At 43.2% G+C, this 14591-nt stretch overlaps 1 protein-coding gene across 9 annotated transcripts in view; it reads right to left on the bottom strand.

The window, feature by feature from the left end:
* The window catches only part of RNF19A (ring finger protein 19A, RBR E3 ubiquitin protein ligase), a 59431-nt gene that overhangs the window by 18979 nt on the left and 25861 nt on the right, over positions 1-14591 (bottom strand). For 7 of the 9 annotated variants that reach the window (XM_021387232.1, XM_021387238.1, XM_021387234.1 and 4 more), the window contains one exon: positions 995-1742. In XM_021387232.1, the coding sequence (XP_021242907.1) occupies positions 995-1611 (617 nt within the window). In that variant the 5' untranslated portion in view covers positions 1612-1742. Of the gene's footprint in view, positions 1-994; positions 1743-7731; positions 7849-14591 lie in introns of those variants that run through there. The other 2 variants (XM_021387239.1, XM_021387241.1) reach the window with 2 other exon arrangements.

The raw sequence follows: 14591 nt of genomic DNA on the forward strand, positions 1-14591 counted from the left end.
TTCTTAACATATGGTTACATTTAAAAGCCTTCTAAAGGTGAAGCACTTTGACCATTACCATCAGAATATTTAATCCATTTAACAGCTAATCCTGTTCAATTTTTTCTCTTCCAACACTCCTCCCTTTCCTTTTTCTCATGTGTGAGGCTTTAAAACAGAGATGCCACGTTCTGATTGCTTTTAGCACGCGCTGCACATCCAAACTGCAGTCATGGCTACAACCTTTAGACATCACAGTAACGCCAAAGAATATCTCTAAACAAGCAACTTGCTGAAGAATGGCATTATGAGACACCAGCAGCAGAGAAGCGTGATGAGCTGCATGGCAGTACTCAGCCTATTCGTGTCAAAATTCAAAATGGTTTCAGAACTGTTTGAGTACTAAAGCAACGTTAAACATTACGCTCTTCAGATAATAAGCAGGAACAAACTGATGATTATCGTACATCACAATCCCGCTGAAAGGCAACAAGTGTTGTGTCACGCAGCCACGAGACAAAAGGTAACTGAAGCTGGAGCAGGCTTTTTATCAGAAGAAAATCTTCAATCATATTTCGTTGTTAAAAAAAACAAATAACCTGCCTGTTTTCTTTTCTAAGAATAAATCCAAACAAATGGACTAAGACAGAAGTACAGTCACCTAACTGTCAGCTTTTTCTTAGTCTGAGCTGTGTACTCTTGCCTTAACAGCACGACACCTGAAGTTTTTCCCTGCAGGGATACACAGCATCCACCTACCAATATATTTCATTAAATTACTGAAATTCTCTCTGTGCAGAACAAAAGAATCCTACATGAGGAAAAACTGACGGGTGGGGGGAGGATTGCGGTGGGTTTATTTGTTGGGTTTTTTTAAAATGAAAATTCTGTTCGCCACCCACTCATACAACACAACAAAACACTAAAGAAAGCAATTAACGTTTCAAAAAGCATAATGCTATGCGTGTTACCCACTTATGCTGTCATTTTTTTGCAGACACTGAGGAAAACATACCCGCAGTCAGGAGCTGGGCACCACCTACAATCAGGATCCGCAACAAGCCATCGCCTGAGCATAAACTCCTCATATTTTTCCATCAAGATGTCATCGTTCAATATCAAACGGATATCGTGAGGGTTGAACCGTTCTGAGCATTCTGGACAGCTGATGTTAACTCTGCTCTCTGAGATTTCTATCCGGAGATACTGACGCAAGCAATCCACACAAGATCTATGGTGACAAGTCATTATCTCCGGGAACCTGTCCTTGGAGTGCCGCAAAAGGCACAAGGGGCATTCCATGAAGTCTCCGCTCGGCTTGCTGCTAGAGGTTGTTCCATTGTCGGAAGAGGTACATGTGGAGAAAATAGAGTTCTTGTCTGTACACATCTCTGAATGAATGCTTTCAATACTCGCAATTCCATCAACACCTCCATTTAGATCCCTAGACTTGCGCTTTGTGTCTTTTTTCCTCCGAAAAAGAGAGCCCAAGGAAATTCTTCTTTTCTTTGGTGCCTTTTTAACTGAAGGCAAACTCACAGAGGAAGCCGAAGACTGGAGGTCCCGATCAGAGCCCATTTGCCGATGTAAACTCATGTCTAGATCACTCATCAGAAGTGGGTTAAATCTCATATACAACCCTAATCATTTTTAAGGATCAAAACAGAGTCAGAAGTTCTAATATTACGTAATCCAGTGTGGGAGTCGTCATGCAGAAAATTCACACATATCTTTGCTTGCAGCAAACTCTTCACAGGAATCCCCTGCATCAGGAGAAAAGAAGAGAGAGATTAGAATTACATCCATCACTTTCGGTTCTGAAAGATCGTGACGCTCTGTTATTCATATTACTACAATCTTCTCATCCAGTATTACTTCCTGTCTGCTTTTTCTACTCATTACATCCTTCTCATCTCAAGGAGTCTGAAAATTCCCTGGGGGCAAAGAACATCTTTATTCTTAAGTGGTGCTGAGAAGCCAACTTTACTCCCCTGCTCCCTAGGGATGTGCGTGCATGTGTACAGAAACCACCATAATCCGAGGTGACAATTAAGTAAATGGATAACCAGTTCTTACATAAAGCATGCTAACAAGCTGATAAGCCTTGGAAACTGTTTTCTCTACTTAACATGCGATCGGGTACAAAACCTATATGGTTAATTAAAACAAACTGAGGATTTCTGTGTGCTTTGAATTGACATAGACAATCAGCAGAAAACAAGTCACTGTAGCTAAACAACTTATGATATTCCCAAACCCTAAGGGTTTGCAGAGAAGCACGCAGATGCATATTTAGATGTAAAGCACCTGAATATTTCAGGAAACAGAGCTGCAGAGTGACAGCCAACATTGCTTTGCCATTCGATTTCCATATTGCAATTCAAGCAAAAACTAAAGGTGATGACATTTGAATTTTTCATTATATTTAAAGTAAAAACCAAAAGTTAACAAAAAAACTCCTAACCCATACTAAGGTTCAGTTAATTTCTCTGTACAAGACAAGGGCAAGAAACTTCTTCTGCTTGAGCAGTTCCAAGGAAAGAGGCAGAAAGGTGTTCTCCCATTTTCTTGACAGAGAAGACTGCTACAATAAGTAGCAGATCACCTCCAACCAAAACCACTAACTTGCACCGATATGCAAATATTGCCACTTCTTGCTAGCTTTATTGTGCAAGATGAATTCTTAGTCAGTTGCTTTTGTAGCCCTGACCCCAGGATGACTGGGCCAAGACACTGGAAGCAGCAGTCCCCCCAAGAGAAGGCACAGAAAAGTCTCCCAGGCAGCCCCCAGCCACTGCAGCCATGCATAGCCGCACCCCTTTAGACCACAGTCAGGCAGGGTGGTCATGTTTATGCCCCCTCCCTGGGCAGCTGTACTGTACAGGAGGAGTGCTACCCACCCCAGGTGTCAGAATTTGAAAGAAAAGCACAATACATCTCCTGGGTTTGTTAAAAAGAAGTCTTGTATTTCAGGTCACACAGCCTTTTTTTTTTTTTCTTAAAAAGGAAAAATTAAAAAGCCACCATGTTCTTTTTTTTTTTTTCCCCAAATTGATAAAGGAAAATCTCTGTGGTACACTATCAAAAAATTCTTATTTTTATTCCCAGGGTCTATCTAAAATAAAGCCAGTTTCAGGAACTTAACAAACCCTCCCCTCCTAAGAGAACATCATCAACCTAAAATCTAGCCAAAAGGAATCCCAGAACCCCACAACGGCTGAGGTTCACAGGGCCCTCTGTGCCCCTTGGGCCCACCTCTGCTCCAGCAGGGACACCCAGAGCAGGCCCATGGCCAGGAGGCTTCTCAGCATCCTCAAGGAGGAGACCCCACAGCCATTCTGGGAGTACCCCTCCCAGGGGGAGGGCCTCAGACGCTTCACCTGCTTCTGTTCCCAAAACTAGATTCAGCACTTCTGCAGCCATGGTTTCTCTTTAAATGAACTAAGCCATACTCTCATCTAAAGCAAAAAAGGTGAAACTGAAAACACTGCTCAATGATCATAGAATCATGGCAGGAAAACACTGCTTCCCTGGGCAGCCTGTTCCAATGCCTCATCACTCTTTTGGAGAAGAAATGTTTCCTAATATCCAACCTGAACGTCCCCTGGCACAATTTAAGGCCATTCCCTTTCATCCTATAGCTGTTACATGGGAGAAAAGGCCAATCCCCACCTCACCGCAACCTCCTTTCAGCAGCTGTAGAGAGTGTAAGGTCTCCCCTGAGCCTCCTCTTCTCCAGACTGGACAATCCCAGTTCACTCAGCCACTCCCCATAAGACTTGTGCTCCAAACCCTTCACAACTTCACTGCCCTTCTCTGGACATGCTCCAAGACCTCAGTGTCTTTACAGGAGTGAGGGGTCCTGCTGGCTACACTATTTCTAATACAAGCCAGGATGCCATTGGCCTTCTTGGCCACTTGGGCACACTGCTGGCTCACGTTCAGACAGCTGTCAACTAACAACCCCAGATCCCTTTCGTCCATGCAGTCTTCCAGCCACTCTGCCCCAAGCGTGTACATATGTTGTTGCGACCAAAGTGCAGGACCCTACACTTGGTGTTGTTGAACCATACACGATTGGCCTCAGCCCAGTGATACAGCCTGTCCAGATACCTCTGTAGTGCCTTCCCACCCTTAGATCAATGCTTCCTCCCCACTTGGTATTGTCTGTGAACTTACTGAGGGTGTACTCAATTCCCTCATCCAAATAATCAGTCAAGATATTAAAAAAGGGCCCCAATACTGACCCCCAAGGAACAACCACTAGTGACTAGTCACCAGCTGGATTTAACTCCACCATCGCTCCCTAGGCCCAGCCATCCAGCCAGTTTTACACCCAAGGAAGAGGGTCATGACTAAGCCACAACCCACTAGCTTGTGCAGGAGTATGCTGAGGGAGATGGAGCCAAAGGCTTTACTGAAGTGTAAGTAGACTACATCCACAACCTTTCCCCCATCCACTGGGCGGGTCACCTTGTCACAGAAGGAGATGAGGTTGGTCAAGTGGGACCTGCCTTTCATCAACCCATGCTGGCTAGGCCTGATTGTGCCATACATGCCATGTGATTACACTCAAGATGATCCCCATTGGGATCATCTGATGACAGTGTTCCCCACTACATCCAATAAAGGATGGAGATTCTCCTTTTGGCCCTCCTTTTGTTGCCTTTAAGGCTTCCTTCTTGAGGAACGTCCAGCCTTCCTGGACCCCTTTGCCCTTCAAGACTCTCACAAGGGACTAAAAAGCCCAAAGGGATAAAAGGGAATAATCTTTTGTCTAGTATATCGACATTACATTATATATACTGTTTGCACTTGGTAGGTAGCATCTGAAATATATTAAAGATGCACAAATCCCACAGCCTACTTCTTTTGATAAATTCAGTTTATATGTCTAGAAGCACACAACAGCAGTGTGCTCTTGCAGCTCAAAAAGCAGATGGTATCCTGGGCTCCATCAGAAGAGGGCTGGCCAGCAGGGAGAGGGAAGTGATTGTGCCTCTCTACTCTACCTTCATGAGGCTCCACCTGGAGTACTGCGTCCAGGTCTGGGTCCCCCAGTACAAGAAAGACAAGGAGCTGTTAGAGAGGGTCCAGAGGAGGGCCACAAAGATGATCAGAGGGCTGGAGCACCTGCCCTACAAAGACAGGCTGAGGGAGCTGGGCTCGTTCAGCCTGGAGAAGAGAACGCTACGGGGTGAACTCATTGCAACCTTTCAGTACCTAAAGGGAGCCTACAAACAGGAGGGGATTCGACTCTTAACAAGGGTAGATAACAACAGGACAAGGGGAAATGGTTTTAAGTGGAAGGAGGGAAAATTTAGGTTGGATATGAGGGGGAAGTTCTTCACCAAGAGTGGTGAGGTGCTGGCACAGGCTGCCCAGAGAGATTGTGGGTGCCCCATCCCTGGAGGTGTTCAAGGCCAGGTTGGATGGGGCCCTGGGCAGGCTGGTCTAGTACTAGGTATGGAGGCTGGCAGCCCTGCCTGTGGCAGGGCAACTGGAGCTTAACGATCCTTGAGGTCCCTTCCAACCCAAGCTATTCTACGATTCTAAGCGATTCTATGAAAAGTATTATTACAGCTACATTTTAACTACATACTTAGTACCATTTATACTACCATGCTGGTACTACCAGGACAGTGGAAAATGCCATCCTCATCAAGTCAGAAGAACCCATGCAGGACAGGAACAGAAATCAAAGCATTTATTTCAAGCAAGGTGGTGTTGTTTCCTTTTTTTTTTTCCTTAACTAAAGTAGGAAATAAACACAGTAAACCAAGTCTAAAACTATGATCATTCCCCCCTCCCTTTCTCTGGGGAGGCAAGAATGCATATTACAGCCATCTCTGTCAGTTCCAACAGATGTACAAAATCAAGAAAGAGCAAGCAGTTCTGGTGATTAACCAGATGTTCTTTTTTTTTTTTTTAAATAAACAGATTCTCCCATGCTCTAAAGAAGCCACTAAGTCCTACAGTTCTCTTCGTGTAATGAGATCCAATAAGCAGTCTCTCAGAAGCAGCAGATCACTCTTCTAAAGAAGGCTGAAATTCTGTCAAGACTATTAAACAGAGGAGCTGCCAGTTACTTTGAGACAATCATCAATTACTCTCTCTAGATTTAAGTGCATGAGGTTAGTTTAAAAAGCCATATTCTTTCCTATGTAGTAATTTTGGATTGTCATTTTTAGTTGCATTTGAAGATGAGTGTTGAAAAGACTCTGCAAATGATTTATTACAGAGAAAAATGAAGACCAATCTTACAATGCTAATTACAATCAGAGCTGAACAGAAGCACAAAAGCCTTGCTAGTGTAATATGGAGTCCTCGACAGTTCTCATGCTGCCCAACCCAACACAGCATCTGCACATTTTTGCTGACAGAAGAAGGAAAAGTATTTCATTCTGTACAGCAGGAGAACACAATGCCTGCATTATTCCAGTAACAACGAGCCCATACGGAATAGATACACTGCGTGAAAAGTCAAATTGTGAAATCAAAAGACTTCAAAGGAGCTGAGATGCACAAATAGGATGACAGATGTCAGTAACCTGACTTTGAGCAGCAGCATTCATTCCAAACTCTGTGCCACTCTCCCCGACCCGTAATACACAAGCAATTAATATGGGAAAGGGATTAACAAACACCCAACTCCTAAAAATATTTCACCACTGTCTTCAAAACTTCCTCAAAAGCACTTACAGATTACATAAAAACATGTTTCTGGCTTCCTGCCATGCCTAAAACCCCACCGCAAATCAAGATTCTAGCAGTTCTTTGCATTCCCCTCATGCCACAGACCACCACAAGACAACTTTCCACAGCACAAATGATGTTTATTGACAGAACTCATTTCTAGACATCGCTCAGCACTTATTTTCTGTCTGTCCCTTCAGTTGTGTTCCCTCAATAGGTTTCCCCAGCAAACTACCTCTACTTACACCCAATTTATTCCCTTTTATAATTCTTGTTGGCCATGCTGCCTTAAGTAAATGCTATTGCTAACCATATAATGAGGGAGGAGGGAAAGGAAATGAGAAAGCCTTGTAAATTAAGTTTTCTACTTCGAGATGACTGAAAAATGTCTTCTGGTATGGCTCTCTGCAATGTAACCTTAGCACCTCACCAATATTACAACTTTTTAAGAAATGCTCTAAGACTGCCAAGTTTAACCCCACTGAATTTGCAAGAAAAGAGCAATAAAGTCCTAATTCCACAGGCTAATTTTCTGCAGAAGACTAACACCTTCTGTCCGTAACTCCTTCAAACACAGAGGCAGCAGCATAGAACGCTGCCTGCTCTTCACACACACAACTTGGCACACCAGTCATAAAGAAGGCATTCCCAGCCAGCTGTACATGCAGTTTTGCAACACGAGAACAGGCTTAAACATTCATGTACGAAAGCAGAAAACAACATAAACACAGATGCTGCGTAGATGCAGCTACATCATCACAAAAATCCTTAAATACTCCCTCATGCTACTGGTGCTTAAATTACAGATTTTGACTTTTTCTGTTGCACCCTTCATCATAGGCATCTCTTCCTCCTGACAATTTAACCAACCATCAACTTGATGTTGGTATACTGAAAGCTACTTATTGATCAAAACCAATGAATAACAGCTTCCTTTAACATCTGTAAACCCCAACACCCATGCTCCGTAGCTGCTGTGTGAGATGCACTCCCTCCACCTGCAGACAGCTTTAGCAAAAAAGCCCAGAGCTCAAAGTTCACCCATTGACAACATACCTACAGATGCGAGGCTCACTTCTGCCTCCCTCTTCCAATGAACATCTCCTACTGTCTTCTATGTATCCTGGAATTTCTAGCTTATGATGTTCTTTACATACAAGCATATGCAAATATCTAAAGAAAGCATCAGAAAAACACACTGTCATTTTTGTTTACTCCACAGTGTAAGAACTGTGAAAATAAAATGGAATAAGAAGTAAAACGTGTGCAAAAGCTTAAGCTACTAAGTTAAACGCCAATGCACAGGATTTCTAAATACCAAATCAAATTTATGGCTTCAACAGGGATTCTTTACACATCACTTCATTCTATGATAGATTTTAAACTGGGGGAAAAAAAGGAGTACTTTTGTCTCATGATTTCTAAAAGAATACAGCCCTACTGCCTTTGAACAGGTTCACCCAAAGTCTGGCAGCACAGAGAATTAAAACAGAGCGACGAACAGCTTTCCAAGAATTTAACAGTTCAATGCGCTTTCCCTCAAAAACTACAATAATTAGTGACATATATGCCATTCGGTGCTTACAAGATTGTAAAGATATTTAATTTCAGTTTGTGGGGTTTTGGGGGATGTCTTTCTAATAAAAGGTAAAATTCAAGAGTTTAATTATTTGGATTAAATTAATAAGATTGTTCAATATAAGCAAGTTAACAGATTCGCATCAAAACATTTCCCAAGCTTTGAGAAAGTTCTCAGATCTAGAGGAAAAAAAAACCCTATGTTTTCCAAACATTTACAACAATGTATTACAGTATGCCAGAATATAAAATGCAAAGTCAAACTGACCTAAATAATTCATTCACCTCACACTGAGCTGCGTAAAACTATCCTAAGTGTATACTAATGTAAATTTTCCTTCATTGTGGTTTTCTTCTTCAGAAAGAGGGCACCAGGTTGGCAAGCTTACATTTTACAAAACTGATCTGTGCAGAAAGTAACTCTGATCTTTCAGACGTTTGTGCAGGAAGATACCTCCACATTTGTGCCCCCTCTCCACACACACACGAACGAGTGCCTCACTTCAGGCACAGAGACCACTCCTTACTCAAGTTACCAGAGCTCCTATTACCAGCAGTTCTTTTTCAAAGTGCACATTACTTCATTACTTAGTTAATTAGGCTCTCTCTTCTCTGTATGGCAGATCAATGATGGATGCACAGAAGCCATTTTTCAGAAATGGGACTCCCAGATTCACATTTGGCTAAAGTCAAGTTTGTCAAAACCTTCAGAACCGCCACAACTCTCAAAAATTACATATCATTTTAAACAAACTGAATTGTTTCAGTAAAGTCATTTCTGCTTTTAAACACTGCACCAGGCACTTGACAACTCCACCTTGGTGCTTGTGGCAATTGGAGGAGCCAACAAGATGGCGGCCATGTCCCTCTCAGCATGGCACTGATGAGGAGAATGTGGGCAGCCCTTATCCCTGCCTGACACAAGCAAAACCGAGAAATCTCCCAAGAGGAAAAGGACTTGCTCTAACATGTGGGAATCACAGAATCACCAAGGTTGGAAAAGACCTACAACATCATCCAGTCCAACCATCTACCGGCCACCAATATTTCCCACTAACCCATGTCCCTCAGTACAACACCTAAATGTTTCTTGAACACCTCCAGGGATGGTGATTCAGTCACCCCACTAGGCAGCCTGCTCCAAAATTTCTGCAACACAGACAATTGGCTTCTAATAACTAGGATTGGTTAGGAAAAAAAAAAGTTTTGTGAAAATTAAATGTAAGTATATTTGCAAGATACTAAAAGCAAGCGGAAGGCCAGCACTGCTCCTAGGTGACATGCAGCATTTCTTTTCAGCTGATAACCTACACCCCAGCTGGGTAATCACTGAAGCATGAACAAGACCTCTACCTGTTTATAAATACCTTTCACAACAAACATTAAAGAGAAACATTGTGGTTTCTCTTATCAACTTCATATCTAGAGTATTACTTCAAATCCCCAAATCATGTCATAAAAGAATTTTGGTTTTAACAGCTACAATTATACAATTATTAAATATGAATAGCACTTGTGAGGCACAGATATGTTAATCTCTTAAAAACCTAAATGCTACACAGTTATCATTGTCACCTCCCAGTTTACTTTGACTGCAGTTCGTTTTTCTTTACAACCTTGTGTCAATTATCCGGTTATTTTCACTTACAGAACAAAGCCACGATTGTTCCTAAGACAATGAAGCACGCAGACAGCAGACCTACTTGGGCTTGGAGCCCGGGACAGTCCCTCTGACCGGCCACTCAAGTCAGGAGACTGGCAGGAGTTAAAATATAGAGTCCTGCAGAGCACCCGCTGCAGAACTGTCAGAAGTTAACTGATATATCATGTTCTGCTTTAAAATTCACACTGGTATGCAGCACATGACCACCCAGTCCTAACAGCAGAAAAGCCTTCAGTAGTTAGGCTTCTTCCTTAGAACTGACTGCGCAACACATCCTGTATCATGTGTCCGTGACAGCTGCTGTTAGGAAAGGAAGTCCTGCAGGCTGCTCAGCTCATTCTGAAAGTCGGAGTGACGCTGCCAGTGCCGACACGACCACTCCCTCATCCTTGCAGAGAGCACTTGCACAGAAGAACAAGCAGTTCACGGGCCTCCCCAAAACCTGGCTCCTTCAGGGCTTTGTGATGCTTTTTGGTCACTGTCTTTTCACACCCCAAAAGAACGCTCCGCAATCAGACACAAGCAGCTTAGAAGAGAAGCATCTTTTCCTCTACAGTTCAGATGCCACAGATGCAGATTATAAGCAAGGTCAGCCACAGTAAGGTCAATGTCTGCTGATATTCTTGTAAGGGCCCACAATGTACGGTCGATGACAAATGGAACAGAATTCCTTAAATTCTACATACGTCAATTTTCCAAACCAGTAGCATTACATCTGGATACGTCAAGCACAATGGCTGACCAAAACCAACAGCTCAGTGGAGAGACTTGGCTCTGTTTATGAACCTCCCAGCCTACATTTGTTGCAGGGAAGACTAACACCATCAATTTTCTCTTATCTAACTGAGCAGAGCAGTCTTAGCCCAGCCATGCCCTCTTACTGCACCAACAAAAAGAATTCTACAACAAAAAGATTCTATGCACTGTGGTGCTACTGTAAGCAAAAGTACATCAAATTCAGCCAACACAAAACAGTCTTGGAAACCCTGAAGGGAAAAAAAACAGGGGGGAGAAAAACAGAATTTCACCAGAAGTATTTTAACCATTAAAATCCTCATACAGACACAATGCTTTCTTGCATACATGCAGGCAATTTTTTTCTTTTTGTGCAATGATGAGCATTTATTTTCACTTCCGTGGAGTGATTTGTTTATATATATAGATGCTGAAGTCATGCTCTAAAACATCTGGCCGGCTGGCGGTCTGGAAAGTGGAAGCAATACTGAGGGATTAAAAACTGCCCAAGCTGCTGATGCACCGAGAAGTGGGTTTAATCCAACTGCATTAACACTTTCATTTTAACCTGATACTCATTCTGTCCATCAAGCCAATAAGAAAGTTGGCCTGTGTGAGCAAATCCTTCAGACAAAGGACAGACAAATGACTGTCTGCCATGCCTGGGACAACAACTACAACCCAGAACACCAAAACACCACAAAACAATAGCAACAACAATGAAAAAACACAGAATGAACAAAAAAAACCTCAAAACCACATAAAACCAAACTCTTTCTCACCCTAAAAGAATATACTGTAAATTCTGCTTTTAAATTCCTAATCACCTCTAAGTGCAATCAACCCGAAAGAGCTAAGGAACTTCATTTTAAACTCTGCCTTCTGAGAATGCTCATAAGGTATTAACAGACCCAGATACTTCACTCACGCACTGTTAAGAAAAATATAAATGAAACAAAACAAATGATCGGCAACATCTAAATAATCCCAAAGCATGTTTTCTTTGCTCAGAGCAAAAACTCAATGCTGGAGTTTTTTTAAGCTCTGCATATAGTCCAAAGCAAGTATTCCCCACTTTGGGTTTTGCTCTTTAAACTACTACTGACCAGCGCCCTGAGATTTACTTCAGCTGCTTTTTATTCTAAATTATATACTGCAAAACAACCAGAATAAATACATAGGTGAAATAATAACAGAAAGTTTGGGTTCCGCAAGCGTTACCAACACTGCAAGTGGAAAATATTGCAACACTTCTGAGTGCTTAGGTCATTTCTACAGAAAAACTGCTCCAAAATGAAAATAACTCAGACTTTTGCAAACTTCCAGAATATGCAGATGTAATTTCAGGCCTGTAGTCATGCCTGATCAGACAGCAATGGCCACACACCAAATTCAGAGACACTTTTGTTTTCAAGCAAACTTCAGAGTGTGTTCTATTCTAAAACAGAAGTAACACATACTCTGCTGTAAGGCGGGACAAATATTGCAGCAACAGGATCTGAAACCAAGAGCAGGAGTTCCAGAGAAGCCTGGACAGCTTCTGCCCCGCATACCACACTGCAGAGATGGCAGACGGGGTACAGAAGAGGTAACAGAACTCAGGTCCTGGCTCCGACTGAGTGCTCAGTCTGGCAGCAGCAGCCAGCAGTTTGGCACTGAGGCAGGGCATTAGTGAGCAGCTGACCGGCAGACAGCATCTTCCAGCTCCCTTCCAGATTCTCTCTGGCAGACCTAACACCTATTTTCAGGGTGGGGAAGAAAAAGAAAAAAATACCATACTAATCTTGAAATATCTTTCTCTCAAAATAAGAAGTGCTGGAAAGTATTCAGGTATGACTTTCCAACTCTCCATTGCTATTTTATCCATTATTATCAAAATGGATACGCAGATAACATGTATAAAATACTTAAAACTGACTTTAAAAGGGAACAGAGATTAAAGGTTTTGAACTCTGTGAGACTAAGCCAGGTGTGCTGCCTCACCATGTCATGGATCCAAAGCAGGTCACAGCTCCTGCAAGGCACTGGGACAGCTCACCACAACTTAAGATGCGGTGACTGAAGTGCATCTCAGCCCCGGGAACAGCTTCTGCATACAGTTCCGTCTGATAGAAGGCTCCTTAAAAAGCAACTACTTGTTGTGATAAACATAACTCAGTGGGAGACTCAGAAAACATGGGGACCTGAACAAACAACCCATGGCAGCCATGCCAGCGGCAGAAGGTCCACAGAAGGTCCACTATGGCTTCTCAACTCTGCCATGGCGGATGCCGTAATGCCGCAAGCTGTTAGACAGCATCCCTGCACCAGCACAGCCAACCACCGCTGTTCACTCAAGAAATGAAATCAGTGCACAAACTGGTGTAACACGCCACAGCCTGGCCTAGGAATTCACCATGCCAACACACAAACATTAACTACAAAGTCCTGCATGGACTGATTTTGGTTCAGGGACAGCTCTAGTTAAACTGCGCCATCTTAAAAACAGACTAAGACCAAACCAGAACGATCAACTGAGAGAAAGAGACAAAAACAAAGACAGGGAAAGGTCTCGCCAGGGAAACAAAAATAATCCCTCCTGCCAGGAACACTGCCTCAAGCTTCCAGACAGGAAACACTCGCTGCCTCCAGAAAAACCATTGGCGTCAGGAAGCGGAGAAGTATCACAGAACTTATCACACAGCCTAACCTAGAGCAGGGAGAAATGGGAACAGCACCGAGGTACAGCAAAGACAAAGCAGCCAGTCATAAAACACACAGACCTCTGCTTACCAAAAGATGAGGTGGAAACTTCAACCCTACCACGTTATTTTGGGGACAAGAATGGAAAGGATTCTTCCAGCCCCACTGAGATGAAATCGGTTAGAAAGAGACTGGGCTGAAAAGATAGAGCCTGTTCAGCACAGATGGGGCAAGACAAGGGGAACGATCCAGAATTACAGACGGACTCCACAGGCATTACAAATAGTGCAAATGCTAGTTTAAAAGCACAAAGGAAGAAAAAGCTGAATGGTGGCCATCAGAAGGACATCTGATGCTGCACCTATGCTGGAAATACAGTACACTCCAACAGAAGAAGCTATTTTGCCAGCACAGTTATACCACCTACAACATCACACACTATGCCAAAAAAACACGCTGTGTCAGCATGCAGCAGGATTTAGCCTGGCTGATGCGAGTTTTTCCAAATATTTTTCCACTGACAGCAGTGCAGCGTAACTGTAATGCAGACCTGGGGCTAAGCAGACTTCCTTTATGCAGAACTCTGCTGTTTGAAGCAGCTAGAAGCACTAGTGCAAGGGCACCTATTCAGCTTCAGAGACTCTTGTGAAACCTCCTTGGTCCTCAGTGCGTCATTAATGACCATTAAGGGAGAGCAACACAGGGGTGGTGAATCCTCACAGCACTCCCACACAGCACAGGTCTGCACGCCAGCGACGCACTCATCATGCAGAGCTAATGCCACCAGCAATGCCCTGATTTTCTCTAGTATCAGCAAGTTGTATCACGCTGCTTAAACTTTTTAAAAACACTCAAGGATTTATTGCTGTGCTTAATACATTTAATATTAGGATATAAAGACAGAAAAAAAATGTATGGGACCTATAATAATTTTCCTCTGATGGTTGAGGTGTGCAGCAGTAATGCTCAGTGAGCAGCTGGTGGAAAGAAGAGTAACACTGGGTCATGGCATATTTGCACTGTTCTGTTCACTCTGTGATTTCTAGAACTGGCAAGCTACATCCCCACGGCCAGGCCCCACTTCTGAAACACAGCTCCCTGCCTCCATGCTTCTAAGGGGATCACAAAGCACTTTCCCCTCTCTGCACGCACACCTACATAGCCCCACGCAGCCTCACACCTTCCCTCCAGCAGCTCTGTCAGCACACCTGCTTGGCTGTTACCTTCCCCTTCACACAGCACCATCCTAAAGAGCTTC

Source organism: Numida meleagris, chromosome 2, assembly GCF_002078875.1.
Source record: "Numida meleagris isolate 19003 breed g44 Domestic line chromosome 2, NumMel1.0, whole genome shotgun sequence".
Lineage (NCBI taxonomy): Eukaryota > Metazoa > Chordata > Aves > Galliformes > Numididae > Numida > Numida meleagris.